Below are 22,247 nucleotides of genomic sequence, written 5' to 3'. Positions count from 1 at the left end.
GAGTAGGGTGTGGGGCTGGGTGGGTGGGCGCGTGGGCACGTGCAAGGGGGCCGGGCGTGTGTGCTGGGGAAACAGGCATGTGAACACCAACCGGGCCTGGTAGACGCGGGCTGGGGGCTCTAGGGCTGGGTGGGGGAAGGAGCCGGGGCAACAGTGTGCCTTTGTGAGAGTGCGTGTGCCAGCTTGTGTGTGTGTGTGTGTGTGTGTGTGTGGTGTGTGCAGCCGAGCCTGTGTGCTTTGGGTGTGGGTGTTTGTCTCCCTGTATCCGCCTTCTCTCCCATTCTGGACTTTTAGCCTTCCTGGGCTCATCTCCCTCCTGTCCTGCACCCTACCTGTAGGGGCTGGAATTGGGTGCCCTAGTGGAGAAGGAGGCCACGCTCCAGGGCCCACTGTAACCCGGACGCTGCCCAAGGCTTCCCTCTAGCTCCCCCTCCCTTCCTTTCCTCTCTTTCCTCCCTCCCTCTTTCTCTTCCTCCCTCCCCCCCCAAGGCTGGCGTGCCAGGGGGTGGGACATGCCAATCACCGGCTGTGCCTCTCGGCTGCCAGCACAGGGCACAGCTCCCCCCGGGAGCCAGGTGTTTGGGTCCCTGGAGACGCTGCCGGCCCCCCGGAGAGACAGCGGGGCTGAGGACCCTTCAGACCCCTCTCCAGCTCCATGGTGAGTATGTTTGAGAGGGCTTGGGAGGGGCTCCACTGAGATGGGGGCAGTAGAAGCAGGGTCCTTGAGCAAGGCAGGGACCAGGACTAGAAGGAAATGAGGAGGGACCCCAGAGAGAGGAGGGGGCCAGGGAGGGGTCTAGAGGCCGAAGCTCTGCAACGCTGCTCCAAGTACCCCATCTCCTGGCTTCTGGTGGATACATCTAATGTTTTCCTGGGCTTCAGCTGGAAAAGGAGCTGGGGAGCCCCTAGAACTCTGGACCCGGAGCGCAGAAGGGATCAGCTTGCCATGCAGCAGGCAGAGCCTCCAAGCCCCAGGGACAGTGTAGGGAGGGCAGGGGGCCAAGAGGTAGCCCTTGCCACCAGAATCTTTTGGGAGGTTGACCACCCCCCCGACTGGGGTGGCAGTCTCAGAACCTCCTCCTCTCCTCCCTCAGGGATCCCTGACTCCCACCATCCCCATCCACCTTCAGCCCCTCCACGATGGACTGAACCAGGCTGCTGGCCAGATGGACAAGCGGGATGCCAAGGTGGGTGCCGGGCCAGACGCCAGCAGGAGACCAGGCCAAGAGCTCCAGGGCTCCTGGGGGACACGGGCGCATGGACAGCCACGCCGGCCAGGGAACGTGGTCCCGATGTGTGCAGGAGCCCAGAGGGCCCTCCCTATGTCCATAGTACCTTGGGCTCCCGCAGGGCAGATCACAGCCCTATACCCAGGTAATGCATAGATACGAATGGGCACCCATGCCAGTTACCCACCCCAGGGCCCCCAGACTTCACAATGTGGGAATGGGCTGAAGGCCAGGCACTCTGATTCTTGCAGAGTGCCAGCTTCTGAGCTGGCAGCTGGGGAGGGGGTGGGCAGCTTTCATCGGGTCATTCTGACAGGTGCTGCTTGGGGGGCTATCAGTGCCAGTGGAGAGTCACTGCTTCCCAGAAAACATACCTGCAGCACCACCCAGGCTGACCCAGGGCCTCCTGCCCAAATGGCCGGAAGGAGTCAGACTGTCTCCTGCAGCTGGACAGTCTCCTGCCCCTGGGTAATCAGCTGCTCACTGAGCTGTCAGATGAGAGTTAGTTCTCTGCCCCCTGACCTCAGCCACTGGGCAAGCTGTGATCACCACTGCGATATGGAAGGCAGGGGAGGAAATGATGAAATGGGGGTGCAAAAGATGTGACCCTGGGCTCCTCGGCTGGGTCCCGGAAGGCTGAGAACTGGATCCCCAAGTGCACAGAGGAGTCCAGAGGGCCAAGAAGAGGGTAGGCAGAAGTCATGTCAGACTAGAAAGGAACCTCCCCATTGTACAGATGGAGAGACTGAGGCTGAGGAAGGGGCAGGGACATGCTCATGGTCACAGAAGGAATATTTAGGGGTCTGGCTGGGGCTGTTCTCCTCACCCTCAGTACAGCCTTGAACTCCCACCTCCCTGAGCAGGATGACGGGGAGGGGAAAGCAGCGAGCTCTGTGAGCTGGGGCTCCTGGGCGGGCGGGAGAGGTGGGTGAACATCTCGCTGGGTTTCTGTTCTGCTGTGATGCCATGGTGATGCCTAGAAAGATGGGGGAGGGAGGGAGAGAGAAGAAAGGAAATGGGGAGGGGAGCGCAAGGAGTGAGAGCAGAGGGCACGCAGAAAGGAGGATGAGGGCCAGGTACTTCTGATGCCACCTGGCAGAGTGGGCTCTGGGGCCCAGCCTGCTAACTGCCAGGCTCTGACATGATCCGGCTAAAGTTGGGCAACTGGTTAAGGTCCATCAACAGTAAGAGTGTTTGGCACTGGTTCTAAGGCTGACGCTCCACTTCCGGCTCAGCGGTGCATTTATGAGCAGTTAACTGATGGTTCCTGCCCTTCTCAGGGGTAGTCAGCACTCCCCCGGAGTGACTGTTGAGCCTGGAAAGGTGATAAAGTGTATCAGTTTACTCCCTCCTTTCCAAAGCCAGACTTCAGAGGTGGAAGCTTTGTAAACCTTTAATGGGTCAAGAGCCACCTTCAAAGAAAAATTAACCCCAGGGTGGGGAGAGCTACCTCTGACAGGCTGGTTTGGGGTTAAGGCCCCCACAGAAGGGACAGACGGGTCAGGAGGCCTGGCCAGAGGACCACCTTCCCTGCACGTGTGAGGTCCCAGGAACCCAGCCCCATGGCCCCCACCTCATACCTCCTTCTCCCCTGTATCGCCCGTTCTCTCCAGCCAGGGTTCTGCCGACTTCCAGAATCACAAAATGGCTTCACTCCTCCCCCTGAATCTCTCCCCCAGCACCCCTCATTCTCTGCCTTCCCTTCTGCACTCCTTGACCAGTGGTAAGATTCAGGAAGCCCCAGTGTTCAGGCATCCCGCTCCCCATCAATCTCTCCCCTCCCCCTTCCTCTCACCAGCCAGATCCCCGGCCCCTGGGGATTGGTCCAGGGCGCTGGCTAGCCTGCCCTGCTCAAGGCTCTGACCTCATCCCTTAACTCTTTGAGCCCAGGCTGACATTTTCCTCCCAGACACTGGCAGGCACAGTCCCAGCCCGGTCCTGGCCTGGCCTCCCTGCAGCAGGTGGGGTAGGGCTTCCCTGGTCCATTTGACAGTTGAGGATGCTCCTGGGGATTTTTCTCCAGTCCTTTCAAGCCAGGCAAGGTTTCACAGAGGGGGCAGGGACCTGGCAGATGAAGGGATACAGGAACTGGACAGAGCGGAGGGACCGTACTCGGGAGCCAGTTCAGACTCCCATCACTCCACCCACCTTCTGTTGCTGCAGGCTCAGCCTCATGCTCAAAGTCCTAAAGTCAATCAGGAGATCTCCATGTACATCCATGGATTTATTTCACAGATGTTTACTGAGCAACTGCTGTGTGCCAAGCAGAGAGCTACGGCTAGACCACCGCCTTCCCGTAGCACTGTGATCGTACGTCATCCAGATAGATGACACACACTGTCACATACACGCGCACACACACAGGCAGACAAGATTCTTAGGGAAGGACTGATTCATCCCTGTTGACTGATTCAACAGGGTTTGGCCAATCTAGTCAAAGTAGGCAAGGAGGCCATTGAGCCCCCCATGCCCACAGCATTTGGAGCAGACACCCAAGCGGTTAGCCCTCGAGGCAGACTGTTGTTCAGGCACTAAGTCACATCCGACTCTGTGACTCCGTGAACTGCAGCACACCAGGCTGCAGGCAGACCACCTAAGTCCAAATCCTGATTGCATCAGTGATGAGCTATCAGGTTAAAGCCTCATTGGTCCTTTTGCCAATTGAAGATAATAGAACCTATTTCCCAAGAATTTGTAACAGATCAATTAAATCATGTTATGTAATGCTTAGAGCCATGTCTGCTTATAGTAAGCAGCCTGTAAATATTAGTTGCTATGATAATATTAATATTATTAAAAGCTCCCAAAGACCTTTATCAGGAAGCCACAGTTCTGGGCAGAAAAGTGCCTCCTGTTTCCTTTCTACCTTCCTCTACCCCAGACACCCTCAGAAGATGTCCCAACCCATCCCCCTAAAGACCCTCATCATTTCTCTTTTTTTAAAATTTTTGGCTGTGCTGTGAGGCATGTGGAATCTTAGTTCCCCGACCAGGATCAAACCCGTGCCCCCACCTTGGAAGTGCAGAGCCTCAACCGCTGGATCACCAGAGAAGTCCCACCCCGACTCCAGTTTCTTATTCTCACTCAGCAGTGCACACACTCTCACACACAAACACTCATCCTACAGAAAGGTACCAGGTCAGGACTAGAACTTACCCAAGGTCACCCAGCAAGATAAGAGCAGAGATGGGGCTTAAAGCAAAGACAATGCAAGGACTTCCTTGGGGAGTCCTCCCCCCAGCCCCTGCGATCCCCACTAACCAACCACCCCACTCCCATGGATGTTTTCACAGAATATGCCCAGCTTCCACCACACACACACCCCTTGCAACCAGAGAGCTAACCCTAAGTCCCTCCCCTGTAGAAATTCTGGAGCTGCTGCTGAACCCTGGCACCCACACTTTCAGCCCAAGGGAATTCCCCACAGGGAAATCACCCACAGTCACTGGAAGCCACATTCTTTCTCAGCCGTCATCTTGCTGACCCACCAGTAGCCTTGAAGAGGCTTTGCCTTGTTGAAGATTGCCCCCAGTAAGGAGTTAAGGAGACCTGCCCACGGTCATACAGCAGGGACCAGAGCAGGCCTCCAGGAACCTTCTCTGGAGCAAATTACAGTCCAAGAGGGGTTTGGGGGAGGACCCCCGCTTCTGATTGTGGAGGAAAGATAAAGTCACAGATGGCTCTCTTCCTGGGCCGCATCCCAAGGGCTCAGAAGGTCCAGCCGGTGGCAAGAATCAGGGTCCAGTTTCCCAGAACCTCTGCCCTTCTCTTTTCCCCCAGCTGTTCCCAAAGGGAAGCCCTCACATCTCATAGGTGGGGCACAGAGGGTCGGCTAAGTGGAAAGAACGTGGCCTTGAAGCCTGCAGGTCCAGGGCTGAGAGAAGCTAAGTGAGCCTTCAGCCCCTGCACCCTCCCCTCCAGGACTTGGTCCATTTTATAGGTGAGGATGTTCTTAGCTATTTTTCTCCTGTGCTTTCAAGCCATCTTGGAATCTTGGTTTTAGGATCCCGTAAAGTCTCCCAGATGTCAGGCTGGTCCCACTCCTCCACTGGACAAATGAGCAGCCTGGGGACCAGAGATGGGCTCTGCCAGGATCTGGAGAGAAGAGGGCAGGGGACAGTCAGATGAGAGTCAGTGGATCAGAATGAGGAGTCAGAAATAATAGCAGAGGCTATTGACTGAGTGTCATTTCAGTGCCAAGCACTTTGGATACTATTATTCTTATTGGACACAACTGAAGCGACTGAGCAGAGCACAGCACACTCTTATCAGCAGGCTTCCCAGGTGGCGCAGTGGTAGAGAATCTGCCTGCCAGTGCCAGAGACCCAAGAGACACGGGTTCCATGCCTAGGCAGGAAGATCCCCGGGAGGAAGAAATGGCAAGCCACTCCAGTATTCTTGCCTGGAAAATTCCATGGACAGAGGAGCCTGGCTATAGTCCATGGGGTCACAAAGAGCTGGACTCGACTGAACATGCATGTATCCCCAACAGTTGAGGGAGGCAGGGCTACAGGGAAGGAAAGGTTAAGTCATTGCTGATGATCACACAGCTAGGAAGGGACAGCATGGAGATTCAAACCCAGGGCTGTGATCAGCAATGCAGGAATTAGGGTGAGGCGAGTGAGGTGCTCGCCTTGGAGCAAAATTTAAGGAGTGGGTACAAAAATACCTCACTAGTCAAGATAAATAATATTGTAATGTAATATTTTTGAAAATCAAACAGCAAATTACAGCCCACAAGCGGTCTGTTTTTGTAAATCAAGTTTGGTCAGAACCAGGGCCAGCAGGATTAGGGCGAGGCATGGACGATGAGGTGTTCGTGCAGATGCAGGGTTCGATCCTGTCTCCGTTTAAAATTGTGTGCGTGATGGATGTTTTGCACTGATTTCTATTCTTTAAATGTCACGTTAAAATGTTACTTTCTTGATGACTGAGTTTGGGGCATCTATTTAAATTCTGCATGCAAAGCAAGTGCCTCACTCATCCCACCTAGTCCTAACCCTGGTGCAGTGTGAGGACCAAGTACGATGGCAGAGCGCTTGGTCACACCCCTGCAGTTTCGGGGGGTGCAGGCCTGTAAGCCCCTCTTCTATTCAGTCTTCGCAGGTCTTGTCCCAGGGAGCCACTGGAGGCTACAGAACTGCCCCCGAGGCACCCAGGCTTGGGATGCGGACGCCAGCACCCAGTCTAGGAGCCAGGAGACTTTAGACTACACAATACATTTTTCTTTTTTCTCTGGGCCTCAGTTGCTCCATTTCTACAATGGGCACAAACAACACTGAGTCTAGACCATCAAAGGGATCACAATTGTTCAGGGTTACCTGTCAAGGGTAATTTCCACCAGTGACCTCACAGGGAAAAGCCCAAGCACCTACAGTCTGATCCCACCCTCCTGCCTGACTTCCGTTAAGGGACAAGTTTGCAACAGAGCTCAGTAAGCAAGATAAATCATATTTTAGTGTAATATTTTTAGTTCAAAGTGGCAAACTATGGCTCCTAAGCCAACAACCAGGGGTTTTTCTATATTTATTTTTATTTATTTACTTATTTAGCTACACTAAATAAGTGTAGTGTAGTATATTTAGCTACAGGGTCTTAGCTGGGGCAGGTGGAATCTAGTTCCCTGACCAGGGGTCAAACCCAAGACCCCTGCGTTGGGAGCATGGAGCTTAGCCACTGGACCAACTGACCATCAGTTTTATAAATAAAGTTTCGTTGGAACTTACTGCCTGGGCTCAAATCCTGGTTCCTACTTTAGCTGTGTGATCTTGTACAAATTCTTGTGTTTTTCTCAGCCTCAGTTTCTTCATCTATAAAATGGAAAGAAAAACAATCCCTAGGTCATAGACTCCCTGTTAAAGTTAAGTGAAAAAGGATACAGAGGTACTCTGAGCAAGGACTGGCCCTCAGGGGTGCTAACTAATAGCAGTGATCATTGCAATTGTTAGTTGCTGTTATCACAGACTTTTGGGGGGAGGCCATGGCACGTGGCATGCAGGATCTTAATTCCCCAACCAGGGATCAGGTTTGAACCTATGCCCCCTGCAGAGGTAGTGCAGAGCCCCAACCACTGAACCACCAGTGAATTCCCCATAGTATTAGAAATTTTCATCAAAGAAGCAGACACTTCTGGGCAGGAGGGAGCCCTTGTTGCTACCGTTGCTGTGCTCATGGGAACCATGGACCAGGGCTGTTCTAAGCATTTGACATCTATTGACTCTTTACGCCAGGCAATAATTCCTCGAGCATTAGCTAGGGACAGGCATCATTACCATTTTTCAGCTAAGGAAACCCAGGCGCATAGCAGTGGCGTCGCCAGAGGAGACCACACACCCAGTACATGGTATGGCCTGGGTTCAAATGCAGACAGTCTGACTCCAGAGCCCAGGTTCTTCAGCCAGGACCTCCCCTTGTGCCCCCTCACGTGCAAATTGTCCCAGACCAAGAGCACTGACAGCCATAGCCTTTCTTGCTCTGCCACACTCTGAATTCCCCATCCTGAGAGTTGCTGTCACACAGACACCCCGAGCCACGCAGCACCAAGGCATCCCTCACCAGTGACCTCTCACAGACTCTAGTCTCCTCACCACAGACCAGGTGCCCAGCAACACCAGGGCTTGCTGGGTCCCTGCCCAACGTCTGTCCCTTGGAATTTTTCCAACGATACCGGCCCTGAAGGTAGGAGGAGACCCAGTCTCGTCAACCAACAGAAGGATGCCTGAAGCCCTGAACAAGAACATCCAAGCAAGGCGGGGGCTGAGCGGCTGGGCCTCTGCCCGGCCAGTGGTCGCTAAGAGTCATGGCTTTTCTCTCTACCCACCCTTAGTGCCCGGGCTGGACTCCAGCTTCAGGCAAAGTCTGGGGGATCTTCCTGTTCCCCTTGCTGCCCTCCACTCAGCTGTGGCCTCGCACACCACATCTGTCACCAAACTCCCGCTTATCTGGGAGCTGCAGCCCTCGCCCATACTGCTTGCTTTTACTCCAGATTTTCCATCACCAGGCGAGCGTCTGGGCCTGGCTCAGCTTCCCCAGAAGCCTTCATAAGTGTTTGCTCCAACCCCAAACTGCACATGCGTGCATACGCCATGCCCCTTTACTTGTATCTCTTTCCCTCTCTCTTCTCTGGAGACCCTTGCCTCCACCTTCCCATGACTCCCTATTTCACGGAAGAATCCCGCTGGATCTTCACGTGCTCTGAGAGTGAGCGAGGGAAGTGGGTTCTGATCACACACCGCCTGTGTCGCCATGGCCCGGCCGGAGCCACGGTTGCCTTGGTGAAATGGGGGTCATAAGAGACCTTCCTCCTACAAATGCTCCACATATGTATATACATTTGGCTCTGCTGGGTCTTCACTGCAGCTGCACAGGCTTCCCTAGTTGTGGTGGATGTGCTTAGTGCCCCCCTCCCCCAGGGATCAAACCCATGTCCCTTGCACTGGCAGGTGGATTCTTAACCACTGGACCACCAGGGAAGTCTGGAATGTTCAACAATTAAATTAGGTAATTCAGTTAAGCGCTTAGCCCTGTGTCTGGCATGTAGTAACTACTCAGAAAATGAAAGCTTTAATAAAATTGACTGAAATGCTTTGAAAATGTGGCAGTCCCATGTACAAAGCCAGTCTCCCCACTCCTGCCGCATGAGTTAAGCTAGACAAGCATTAGCAGCAATTTCCCGATGAGAAAATTGAGGCTCGGAGTCTGAATGGTGAAGCTGGAATGGGGACTCAGATCTCTGGATGCCAAAGCCATCCCCTCCCCCTCAGGCCGCTGGTAAATCCATTCGTGGCTGGGAAAGTGCATTCTAAGTGGCCAGGCGTGGGCGCCAGTGAGGATGGTGTGACTGTCTGGCTGCCTCTGAGAGGGCACAGGCTGTGCTCCCAACACCTTCTACTCCAGGCTCTGGGAGGCATCCTGCAGCCCAACCCAAGCGCATGTCCTCTCTTTTCAGGTGATGACCGGCCCCTGAGGAAGCCCCATCCTGTGATTAGAGGAAGGGGCTGCCTCCCCAACTCCACCCAGCCACCATGAATACCTCAGCGCCACCTGCCGTCAGCCCCAACATCACTGTCCTGGCACCGGGAAAGGGTCCCTGGCAAGTGGCCTTCATCGGGATCACCACGGGCCTCCTGTCACTGGCCACGGTGACAGGCAACCTGCTGGTGCTCATCTCTTTCAAGGTCAACACGGAGCTCAAGACGGTCAACAACTACTTCCTGCTGAGCCTGGCCTGTGCTGACCTCATCATCGGTACCTTCTCCATGAACCTCTACACCACGTATCTGCTCATGGGCCACTGGGCTCTGGGCACGCTGGCCTGCGACCTCTGGCTGGCCCTGGACTATGTGGCCAGCAACGCCTCGGTCATGAACCTGCTGCTCATCAGCTTCGACCGCTACTTCTCGGTGACCCGGCCCCTGAGCTACCGCGCCAAGCGCACACCCCGCCGGGCAGCCCTGATGATCGGCCTGGCCTGGCTGGTCTCGTTCGTGCTCTGGGCCCCGGCCATCCTCTTCTGGCAGTACCTGGTAGGGGAGCGGACGGTGCTGGCCGGGCAGTGTTACATCCAGTTCCTCTCGCAGCCCATCATCACCTTTGGCACGGCCATGGCTGCCTTCTACCTCCCCGTCACGGTCATGTGCACCCTCTACTGGCGCATCTACCGGGAGACAGAGAGCCGGGCCCGGGAGCTGGCGGCCCTGCAGGGCTCGGAGACGCCGGGGCAGGGGGGCGGCAGCAGCAGCAGCTCAGAGCGGTCCCAGCCGGGGGCCGAGGGGTCCCCAGAGACCCCTCCAGGGCGCTGCTGCCGCTGCTGCCGGACCCCCCGGCTGCTCCAGGCCTACAGCTGGAAGGAGGAAGAGGAGGAGGACGAAGGCTCCATGGAGTCCCTCACCTCCTCGGAGGGTGAGGAGCCTGGCTCCGAGGTGGTGATCAAGATGCCCATGGTGGACCCCGAGGCGCAGGCCCCCGCCAAGCAGCCGCCCCGGAGCTCCCCGAATACGGTCAAGAGGCCGACCCGGAAGGGGCGCGAGCGGGCGGGCAAGGGCCAGAAGCCCCGTGGGAAGGAGCCGCTGGCCAAGCGGAAGACCTTCTCGCTGGTCAAGGAGAAGAAGGCGGCTCGGACCCTGAGCGCCATCCTGCTGGCCTTCATCCTCACCTGGACGCCGTACAACATCATGGTGCTGGTGTCCACCTTCTGCAAGGACTGTGTCCCCGAGACCCTGTGGGAGCTGGGCTACTGGCTGTGCTATGTCAACAGCACCATCAACCCCATGTGCTACGCGCTCTGCAACAAAGCCTTCCGGGACACCTTCCGCCTGCTGCTGCTCTGCCGCTGGGACAAGCGTCGCTGGCGCAAGATCCCCAAGCGCCCCGGCTCTGTGCACCGCACCCCCTCCCGCCAGTGCTGATGGCCCTCCCACCTGCATCCCTCCACCCCGGTGGGACCCCATAGAAAGCGGGCAGGGGCGGTGACCTCATACCCAGGGCCCTGCTCGGGGAGGGCCCCCCCCCCCAGGCTTCCGGGGCTCCTAGGTCACCTTCCTGCACAACCAGTTGGTGGGAAACCCCACCAACTTTCCAAACTGGGGAACTCGGGGAACTGGTTCTTGTGTTCCCTTCTGGGAGGGAATAGGCTCTTCACCAGGAAGAAAGCCTGGGAGGGGGTATCCGGGCTTTGGATTTCTTGTTTGTGTTCAGGCAGGAAGTCCATGCAGAGCCAGAGCGGGCCAGGAGAAAGGAGGTTTAACCAAGCGGTCCTCCTTGGCCCCAGGAGCTGGCCTGGATGAGTGGGGGATGGCACCCCCTGCCAGCAGGGAACTGACACCAACTACTGACAGAAAAGCTTGGCTCAAGGGAGTATCCCTGCCTCCCAGGCGTCCCCTCCCTCCCCAGGCACAGCACACCCCTCTGGGCCCTCAAACATTCTCCAAGGTGTCCTTGTGTGGGTCACCCCCAAGGCAAATGTCCAAGCATCAGCGGGACAATGACACCAGAGGGGACCGGTGGGGCCAGTCGTACGTCGAGCCCCGAGGCAGCAGGAGGAGGGAGCACCAAGCATCCCGACTGTCCCACTAAGTCATTTCCCTGGGAGTGAGGGGCAGGGGTGCCTGCTGTCCAGCCCCTGCCCTGGAGAAGCCCTCAAACCCTCCCTCCCTGGCTCACAGACACCACCTGGGTAGATCTGCTCCCTCAGATCTAGCCAGGCCTCCCGCATGCTGCCTGCCTCCACCCCCCCGCCCCCCCGCACAGGCCTGGCCCAGCACAGGTTCCCTCCTGTGAGCTCGCCCATCTGACCCATGCATGGCCTCCCAGCCACCCTCATCTCCAGGCCCAGCCTGGTCCCAAATGTTCTTTCCTGCCAACCTCAGCAAGCGCTGAGTCTGTGAATAAAGCCACATAACCAGCGGCCACTAAAGGGCCTTCTTCCCTGGGTTAGTTAGCTCTTTTTGTTCCCTCCCCCAAACCCCCGCCGGCCAGCCACACCGTGTAGCTTGCAGGATCTTAGTTACCCTACTAGGGATCGAACCTGTGCGCCCTACAGTGGAAGCCCAGAGTCCGAACCACTGGACTGCCAAGGAATTCCCTTAAGGACCTGGTCGTAAGCCAGGGCAGGATGGGGCAGGTAGGGTCCAAGGTATGAGAAGTGGGTCACTGCCCTGAGGGTGGTCTCAGGAGGAGCAGCACCGAGTGGCTGGATCTACTGAAACTTGTGAACCCAGCACCCAGCGTCCGGCTCAGGTGAGTAAGGCTGTAGTGGGCAGAGCTGGCTACCGGAAGTAGGAGGACCATGAAATAAATTGCCCCTGCCCACAGCCTAGCATATTCTTCAGCAGCTTTGCCATAAGGGGAACTCATCACCTCCCACCCCAGGGAGAAAAGAAATGCTCCAAAACCCCATTTACAGATGGGAAGACTGGGGCCCAGTGACCCACAAAGACTTTTCAGGGTTACCCCCAAAGCAACACCCAGGCTTCCAGGCAGTTCACAGCCTCCAAAAGCATTCCACGAAGATGGCCCTCAGGCACTTCACTGGTGAGGGGGCCCCCAAAGCCTAAACCCTAGCGAGGTTAATCCCACAGCGCAGAGCAGTGGCTCTCTGGTTGTCACCGGCGTCCTCAAAACCACCGTTCGGTTCAGTCATTCACTAGGACACAGAACTCGGCAAAGCATTATCTTCGTGGTTATAATTATTACTGTGGAAGGATGCAAAGTCAGCAAAGCATAAAAGTGCACAGGCAGAGTCCAGGAGAGACCAGCTGCCAGCTTCCACTGACCTCTCCCAGTGGAGTCACAGGGACAGCACTTAATTCTCCCAGCAACAGTGAGTCGCCACCCCAGAAACACAGTTTCCAGCTGCATGAAGCACTGCCAACCAGGAAGTTCAGCCAAGTCTTGGTGTCTGGTGTTCCGTGGAGGCTACTGACCACCCACATGGCTGACCTTAGTTACTTGGTCTCCAGCCCCTTCAGAGGCTATCCCAAGAGGCCCCTGGCTCCCAGATAAGCAAAAATACTCTTATCAAACAGGATATTCCAAGGGTTTAGGGGCTATCTCCCAGGAGCCAGGCAAACCTTTCTTTGGAGTGTGTGAGATTTGGACAGCCCAGACACTGGATTGAAAGCTGAGTTAACCCTTCAGTGCACAGTGGTCCTGACCAGTAGCATCAGTATCACTCAGGAACTTGTTAGACATATAACCTCTTGGGGTCACCCCAGATTTACTGAATCAGAAACTCTAGGGGTAGAGCCCAGCCATGTCTCAATAAGCTGCTCAGGTGATTGTGACACAGGTTAAAGTCTGAGAAATTCTGACCTAGAGGAATAAGTCATGTACAGATGTGAAAGTTGGACCATAAAAAAAGCTGAGTGCCAAAGAATTGATGCTTTCAAACTGTGGTGCTGGAGACAACTCTGGAGAGTCCCTTGGACAGCAAAGAAATCAAACCAGTCAATCCTAAAGGAAATCAAACCTGAATATTCATTGGAAGCACTCATACTGATGTTGAAGCTCCAATACTCTGGCCACCTGATGCAAAGAGCTAACTCTTTGGAAAAGACCCTGATGCTGGGAAAGATTGAGGGCAGGAGGAAAAGGAGGCGACAGAGGATGAGATGGTTGGATGGCATCATTGACTCAATGGACATGAATTCGAGCAAACTCCCAGAGATGGTGAAGGACAGGGAAGCCTGGCGAGCTGCAGTCCATGGGGTCACAAAGAGCCAGACACGACTTAGTGATTGAACAACAAGTCAAATGAAGTCCTAGGTGGGGCTAATCCCTTACAGAGAGAGAGAGAGAGAGAGTGAAGAGTCACCCAATATACAGCTGGCAGGACTCCAAGAACCCTTTGAAAAGGAATCTTCCAATACTATGGGAAGGGAAACCCACTCAAGAGGTGACAGGACAGGCTGGCCAGAGGCTAGCAGGCACACAGCACTGTAGAGAATGACCAGAGGACACAAAAGCCCCTCCTCCTCTCCCACAGCACAGCTTCCTGGGTTGTCAGCTCAAGACCCTGAGAAGGTCCCTCCCTGACCACCACCCACCACTTAGGCTTGAGCACCCTTTAGGTTAAATGCCCTGCCCTGTGGCAAAGGCAGTGGGCCCAGGAAGGGGGGAGGTCCTGAGTAAGCCAAGCAGCGTTGGGAGAGCACGGATGTCGGAATCAGACTGGCCTGACCTCTACTGGAGGCCAGGAGTGGAGAGGTCAAAGTTGGTATTCAGATGATGAATGGGGCTGGCAGGTCACAGGGCAATGTGTCCCTTGTCCCAGGCACAGGTCCTACCTGCCCACGCCCCCTCCCCTCAGGCATGTCTCTTAATCCTGTCCCCCCCCACCCCCCATGCCTTCCACATGGCTTTTGGAATCTTAGTTCCCAGATCAGGGATCCAACCTGGCCCCCTGTAATGGAAGCAGGGTCCTAGCCACTGGAGCACCAGAAAATTACCCCCTCCCCTCAGGCATGTCCTCAGCTCTGAAAGGGGAATTAACTCCGCAGAAGCCTTAAGAGGATGAGATGGACTGTAGGAAAAGCACCTCAATGCCTCTACAGGCAGCGTTACCGCAGCACCAGGCGGCTCCGCAGGTGAAGGCCAGACACTCAGCCCACGTTCAGGCCCACACCTTTCCCCACTCCTCCAGCCTGGGCTTCAAAAAGAGTTCGGAGCCTCATTCCACCAGCCGAGGGAGAAGAAACAGGGCTTGGAGAAACGAACAGGGGCGCCCGGCAAGCCTGGGTGGGGGAAGGTGTGCAATCCGGGAAGACTTCCCGGAGATGAGGTCTGAGCTCTGAAAGCCTCGGAAGCAAGATTCTTGCAGCTCCCGCTGCCGGACGACGGACGGAGGAGGCGGGAAGGGCTTGAGTCCTCCGGCCCTGGCTGGACATGGCCTCTCCCTGCTCCCCAAACGCAGCACCCCTTCCTGCTCTGAGGGAGTCCTCGCTCCAGAAACAAAGGCGTTTTGTGCCCCAGCAAGAAGCAGGGGAAAAATGGAATGCCTTTGTGAACGCCACCTCCTCCAGCTACCAGGCTGGAGCAGACCTTGAGAAGGAGGCAAGTAAGGACCGTTTCTCCTCCCGCGGGCCCCCGCCCCTCCGTTCCCATCGTGTCACTTTAGCGCCATCTGCAGGAATAGCCGAGGAATAGCCCTGCCAAGAAAAAGGAGGTCCTTCAAACCCGGGTTGGAGTGCTTCTCAGAGAATAGGCTGCTGCTGCTGCTGCTAAGTCGCTTCAGTCGTGTCCGACTCTGTGCGACCCCATAGACTGCAGCCCACCAGGCTCGTCTGCCCCTGGGATTCTCCAGGCAAGACTACTGGAGTGGGTGGCCATTTCCTTCTCCAATGCATGAAAGTGAAAGTGAAGTCGTGTCCGACTCTTCCAGACCCCATGGACTGACTGTAGCCTACCAGGCTCCTCCGTCCATGGTATCTTCCAGGCAAGAGTACTGGAGCGGGTTGCCATTGCCTTCTCCACAGAGAATAGGACCACAGGGCAAAAGACAGAATAGATGGTCTTGGCTGTCTCAGCTCCTGCCCCCACCCCTCAGCAGGAAACCTAGGTCCCCAAAGGGTCAGCTCACTTGGCTGATACTACTTCGAGGCAGGCCCTACCTTTCTCCAGCAGAGCAACTTCCCCAGACAACTTGGAGATGAATGAGAGGAAACGTGGCATCTAGGGACAAGATCATATTCTCCCAGGCCTCCCGCAGGCTTTTGGAATCCTCAGATTCCTTTTTTGGAGACTGGTTCTGATTTTACAGAACCAATGCTGACCCATCTGGAAATTCCAACAGGTAGTTGCTCACCTGTATAGCATGGAAAACTTATGAACGCCAGGTGTCCCACACTAACCTCTAGGCTCCATGGAGTTTGAGACGCCTCTGATGGCTCAGACAGCAAAGAATTTGCTTGCTGTGCAGGAGACCTGAGTTCGATCCCTCGGTTGGGAAGATCCCCTGGAGAAAGGAATGGTACCCACTCCAGTATTCTTGCCTGTAGGATTCCATGGACAGAGGAGCCTGGCAGGCTACAGTCCATAGGGTCACATAGAGTTGGACACGACTGAGTGATTAACACTTTGTTCTTAGGGTCTCTGGCGACACACACAAACTGCATAACCCCAGGAATTAGACTGTCACGCAAAGTAGTTCTGAAAAATGTTCTTATTTGTCCCTCACAGCCCGTATACTTCCCCTGCCTCCCAGCTCCAGAAATCCCTCTTGGTATTTCTGACCCGACTAGCACCACCATTCACGCAGTACTCAACCTAGAAATCAGGGAGTAGCCTTAGATTCCTCTTTCTCACACCCTGTACCCTGTTGGTCTACTCCACCCCAACCCTGAATAGTTCCCAAATTCATTCTGTTTTCTCCATCCTTCCCCCCTCCATCACTATCCTAATGAAGACCTCTTGCCTGAAACGTTAAAATAATCCCTTTAAAAAAAAAAAAAAAAACTCCTTAATTCAGGAGTGAGCAAATTTTTTCCGTAAAAGGCCAGATAGGGACTTTCCTGGTGGTCCAGTGGCTACTCCATGCTCCCAGCCCATGCCATGCTCCCAGAGCAGAGAGACTAGGTTCCATCCCTGGTCAAAGGACTAGATCCCACACATTACAACTAAAGGTCCGGTGTCCTGCAACTAAAACCTGGCACAGCCAAATACATAAATATTTTAATAACTAAATAAAAGGTTTTTTTGTTTTTTTTTTCCTTGAAGCTAGATATGAGACTCTATGAGTCAAGAGGGGGCTTCCCCCATGACTCAGCAGTAAAGAAACTTCCTGTAATGCAGGAGACCAGGGTTCAGTCCCTGGGTTGGGAAGACTCCTTGGAGGAGGATATGGCAACCCACTCCAGTACTCTTGCATGGAGAATCCCATGGACTGAGGAGCCCGGTGGGCTACAATCCTAGGGTCGCAAAGTCGGACACAACTGAAGTGACTGAGCACACACATGCACAAGCCAAGAGGCAAAATGAAGAATATTTTTTTAGGTTCTTATATATTATACGGACTCCCTGGTGGCTCAGACGGTAAAGCGTCTGTCTACGATGTGGGAGACCCAGGTTCGATCCCTGGGTTGGGAAGATCCCTTGGAGAAGGAAATGGCAATCCACTCCAGTACTCTTGCCTGGAAAATCCCATGGACAGAGGAGCCTGGTAGGCTACAGTCCACGGGGTCGCGAAGAGTCAGACATGACTGAGCGACTTCACGTTCACGTATATATTATACAGTCTCTGTCACAACTGTCCAACTCTGCCACTGGGGTCAAAAGCACCTGTGAACACCACAGACATAAACGAACATGACTGTGTTCCAATAAAACCTGACTTGAATTTTTCACTGAGATTTGAATTGCATATAGTTTTCCTGTGTCACAAAATATTATTTTTCTTTTGATTTTCTTTTGATTTAAAAATGCAAAATCCATTCTTAGCTCACAGTGGTACAGACCCACAGGCCATAATTTGCCAGCCGAGGTGTAAATTGGTCCCACTCCCCTCCATTCGCCCTGCTTCAGCCAAAGGGCTTTTGCCAAAACACAGATCTGATGCTATCAGTTCCTTACTAACAACTAGGCAATAACCACATGAGATTAAAAGACAAGCCACATAGCCTCCAATAACCTTAACATTCAGATCCGCTTCCTTCATTCTGCCTCTTTTGTCTGTGACGCCTCCCCACACAGCCGGTACTCCCAGCCACTGAGATGGTCCTAGTCCTCACACAGGCCTCAAGCTCATTCCAAGTGTTTACTCTTCTGCTTGGAATAGTCTCACCCTAAAAAGGAAAAAGATCTGTTTCCTTTATTCTCCACTTACAAAACTTCTGACATTAAATCTATAGTTTTTGTTTTTCTTTTCCTCATACCAACCAGTTCTCCACCATGAGCTGGTGGTGTCCTGTGATTCAATTTTGAAAGTATCTCCCTGAAATTAATATCAGATCCTACAAGTTAAGGACTCAGTCTCACAAGATGGCCCACCTTTCAGATACCAGTCCCGAGTAAGGGGTCCCAGTTTACCCATACCTCTCTCTGATTTGACTACAAATTGAGGGTTCCCATGACTACAACTCAGGTTTAATAATTTGCTATAAGAGTTCACAGGACTCAGGGAAAGACTTACATTTACCAGTTATATAATAAAGGATATGGTAAAGGATACAAATAAGGAGCCAGATGAAGAGTTGCGAAGGGTGAGATCCAGAGGGTCCCAAGCAAAGGAGCATCCGTATCCATGGAGCTGGGATGCCCCACCCTCCCAGCACACGGACGTGTTCACCAACCCAGAAGCTCTATGAACCGCAAGTTTTAGGGACTTTTATGGAGGCTTTCATAAAAGCTATGACAAACCTAGACAGCATATTAAAAAGCAGAGACATCACTTTGTTGAAGAAGGTCTGTATAGTCAAAGCTATGGTTTTTGCAGCAGTCTTGTACGGATGTGAGTTGGACCATAAAGAAGGCTGAATGTCAAAGAATGGGTGCTTTTGAACTGTGGTGTGGAGAAGACACTCGAGAATCCCTTGGACTGCAAAGAGATCAAGCCAGTCAATTCTAAAGGAAATCAGTCCTGAACATTCATTGGAAGGACTGATGCTGAAGCTGAATACTTTCCAGTACTTTAGCCACCTGATGCAAAAAGCCGACTCATTGGAAAAGACTCAGACGCTGGGAAAGATTGAAGGCAAAAGGAGAAGGGGTGACAGAGGATGAGACGGTTAGATAGCACCACCAACTCAATGGACATGGATTTGAGCAAACTCCGGAAGATAGTGGAGGACAGAGCGGCCTGGCAGCATCTGTCAGGGTTGAAAAGAGTCGGACACCACTTAGTGACTGAATAACAGTAACATGGAGGTTTCATCGTGTGTGTGTTAGTCACATGTCTGACTCTTTGCATCCCTGTGGACTATAGGCTGCTTCAGTCTGCTCTGTCTGTGAGATTCTCCAGGCAAGAATACCGAAATAGGTTGCCATTCGCTTCTCCAGGGGATATTCCTGACCCAGGGATCAAACCCGGTCTCTGGTGTTGGAGGTAGATTCTTTACCATCTGAGCCACCAGGGAGGCCAATTATTAATTAACTCAATCTCTAGCCCCTCTCCCCTCCTGGTGGATGAGGGGTGGGGCTGAAAGTTCCAAGCATCTAATCATTGCTTGGTCTTTCTGATGAGCAGCCTCCATTCTGGAGCTATTCAGGAGCCTATGAAGAGTCACCTTGTTAGAACAAAAGCCATTATCTCCTTGTCACCCAGGAAACTCTAAGGGATTTAGGAGATCTGTGTGAGGTGATGGTATAATTGCTAAATTGTGTCGGACTCTTTTGAGACCCCATGGACTGTAGCCAACCCCAGGGACAGTCTCCTGTCCATGGAACTCTCCAGGCAAGAATACTGGAGTGGTTTGCCATTTCCTTCTCCAGGGGAACTTCCCCACCCAGAGAGCGAACCTGGGTCTACCTGCATTGCAGGTGGATTCCTTACTGACTAAGCCACCAGGGAAACCAAGGGTCAAAAACCAAATACTGGAACAAAAGATGCTCCGACTCACCCCTGGAGATTGAGAAAATCAATGATCAATCACACCAGCCGGGTGAACCCTCCATATTGTTGTTCAGTCACTAAATTACAGAAAATTACACGGCTAGGAAGCCAGGGTTTGTGAACCTGAACAAATTGCTTTATTTTTCCAGTCCCCAGACTCTTCATCTGTAAGAGAGAACAATCATGCAGAGCCCGTCACAAATGAAACACTCAGAAAGCACTGACTTCCTTCCCCACCCCCTGCAGTAAGTAAAAGCATTTCACTTGTCCTTTCTCCTGCTTCTCTGCTCTGCCCAGCCAAGTAGGGGGAAGTTGGGCGGCACATGTTAGGCTACAGCCCCTCTGTGCCTAAAGGACTGGGCACATTGCCTGTGACGTGGTAGACAACAAACCATCGTTATGATATTACATTTTTGCTTATTAGTATATTTTGCCTTAGATGACTGGGAACCAGGCAGGAAGCCCGTAGGTTTCTCTGACTCCTGTTACCATTCTTCCCTCTGCTGGCATGTGGACAAACTGTCTTTTTGAATCTTAAAAGTTCCTCAAGATCGATGTTATTGTCCCCATCTGTGATATAATAAGAAATATATATTTGGTCTTTGTCCCCAGTTCCTGACACAGAGAGAGCTTCTAAAACCCTTGGAATTTCCTGAGCGGTAGATGTGAGGGGAGCGTCTTTCGTTATTCACCAGGAGCCCATTTCAACCTTACCTGAGTTTGTGCCAGTGAGGGGCCCCTAGGAAGGCCTGAATAACTTCAGGACAGGGACTAGTGACCAGAGGAATCCACTGTGTGAAGAGAAGGTTGGAACTTTCAGCCCCACCTCTTACCTCTGGGAAGGGGAGAGAGGCTAATCACTAATGGGCAATGACCTCCTGAGCCACACCTATTCAATGGAACCTCGATAAAAACTTCTGAACAATGGAGTTCAAAGATTCCGGGTCAGTGTACACAGCAAGGTGTGGGGAGGAGAGGTCAAGGAAGCTCCTCTCGCCTTCCCTCCCCCATACCTTGCTCTGTGCATCTCTTATATTTGCCTGTTATGTGCTCAGTTGCTCAGTCGTGTCTGACTCCTTGCGACCCCATGACTGTAGCCCGCCAGGATCCTCTGTCCACGGGGATGGGATTCTCCAACCAAGAATACTGGAGTGGGTTGCCATTTCCTTCTCCAGGATCTTCCCAATCCAGGGAGCGAACACAGGTCTCCTGCATTGCAGGCAGATTCCTTACCATCTGAGCCACCAGGGAAGCCTGTTCCTGAGTTGTATCCTTTCTAATAAACTGGTGCATGTGTGGGCACGCATGCTCAGTCACTCAGTGGTGTCCGCTCTTTTGCGACCTTATGGACTGTAACCCATCAGGCTCCTCTGTCCATAGGATTTCCCAGGCAAGAATTCTGGAGTGGGTTGCCATTTCCTTCTCCAGGGGATCTTCCCAACCTAAGGATCTAACCCAGGTCTCCTGCATTGGCAGGCAGATTCTTTACCATCTGAGCCACCAGGGAAGCCCAATAATGTGATAGTACTAAGTAAAGTTCTTTGCTGAGTTGAATGGTCTCTAGTTGTCCTAAAGAATAATTGGAGAACTTCCTTGGAGGTCCTGGAACTTCCCTGGAGGTTAAGACTTGGCGCTTCCATTGCAGGAGGCATGGGTTCAATCCCTGTTGCAGGAACTAAGATCCCTCATGCCACACGGCACAACCAAAGATTTTAAAAAAGAGAGAGAATAACTGAATCTGAGGAAGGAGTTGTGGGAACACGGAATTTATAATACCTATGACAATCTGGGCTTGCAACTAGCACCTCAAATGGGGCCAAGTCTTGGGGAAAGAAGCCCTTAACTCATGACGTCTGTGCTAATTCATGGTAGAGAGTGTCAGAGGTGAATTGAATTGTAGGACTTCCCCACCCCCTGCCAGTTAGTGTCCAGAGAATCAGAGAATTGGTTGGCGTGAGGGGGAAAAAAAGAATGTACACACACGGTGTCAGAAGTGTTGTGGGTAAAAATAGTTCAGACTATATCACAGATGAGGAAACTGAGATTTTAGACCAAAGAGGGCATCCCCAGATGATCTTCAAACCCATCCTCTCTGCCTCTTGACCCTGGCTGCCACTACACCTGGGTGACTCATCCAGCTTATCAGTGTCCTGATCTCTTGAGCCCCAGGTGCCTCACTCCACACCCAGAGTCCTCAGCTGCTCCTTCTTCCAGAGCTTAACCTCCAACGTCCTCGCTACCCCTCCCCACCCACAACAAACCCTGTCCTTTTTCTCCCAGTCTTCTCCCTGCCATGGCTTTCTCCTTGAACCACGCCTTCTTCCTTCCACACAAATATCCATGATCCCTGGGCCCCTTGCTTCCCCTGCAAACTCACCACCCTGGACCAACCCTACCAACCATCCATTTCCTCTAGTCCTACACAGAAGCAGTCGGTCACCGCTGGAAAAAAGTCCTGCCACCTTGCAGATTAGGGTTTCCCAGGTGGCACAGTGGGCTTCCCTGGTGGCTCAGATGGTAAAGAATCTGTCAATGCAGGAGACGCAGGTTCATTCCCTGGGTGGAAAAGACCCCCTGGAGAAGGGAATCGTAAGCCAAGCCGTATTCTTGACTGGAGGATCGCACAGATAGAGGAGCCTGGTGGGCTACAATCCATGGGGTTGCAAAGAATTGGACACAACTGAGCACACACAGGCATATACACACACCTTGCAGATTGGCACCAGAACCAATTCAGAGTTCCTGATCGCAGCCCATGGGCCTCATGGCAACATCTAATCACCCTAGTACTTGCCTTCGGTCAGCTCCCTTGCTTTATTCCCAAAGCTGCTCTCAGCTTTCCCCTGTCTCCTCATGACGCCTACTCTCCTCGCTCACAAGAGACCTTGCCTCCTGTGTGTTCATTTAAATGCACTAAGATTCAAACTCTTTGTTTAAGAAATCACGCAGTCTCGGCGGCAATTATTTCACCTCCT

General features: G+C 53.3%; 1 protein-coding gene across 1 annotated transcript; it reads left to right on the top strand.

The window, feature by feature from the left end:
- Nucleotides 1-43: 43 nt before the first annotated feature.
- CHRM1 (cholinergic receptor muscarinic 1) lies at nucleotides 44-11,659 on the top strand. The gene is made up of 3 exons (XM_040256076.1): nucleotides 44-658; nucleotides 1,095-1,187; nucleotides 9,178-11,659. Exon 3 carries the CDS (start codon nucleotides 9,254-9,256, stop codon nucleotides 10,634-10,636), a length of 1,383 nt encoding a protein of 460 aa, XP_040112010.1. The 5' UTR covers nucleotides 44-658; nucleotides 1,095-1,187; nucleotides 9,178-9,253; the 3' UTR covers nucleotides 10,637-11,659.
- The last annotated feature ends 10,588 nt before the right edge of the window (nucleotides 11,660-22,247 follow it).

The sequence above is a fragment of the Oryx dammah genome, unplaced genomic scaffold (assembly GCF_014754425.2).
Source record: "Oryx dammah isolate SB20612 unplaced genomic scaffold, SCBI_Odam_1.1 HiC_scaffold_15, whole genome shotgun sequence".
Lineage (NCBI taxonomy): Eukaryota > Metazoa > Chordata > Mammalia > Artiodactyla > Bovidae > Oryx > Oryx dammah.
This window is presented reverse-complemented; position numbering and strand designations above follow the sequence as displayed.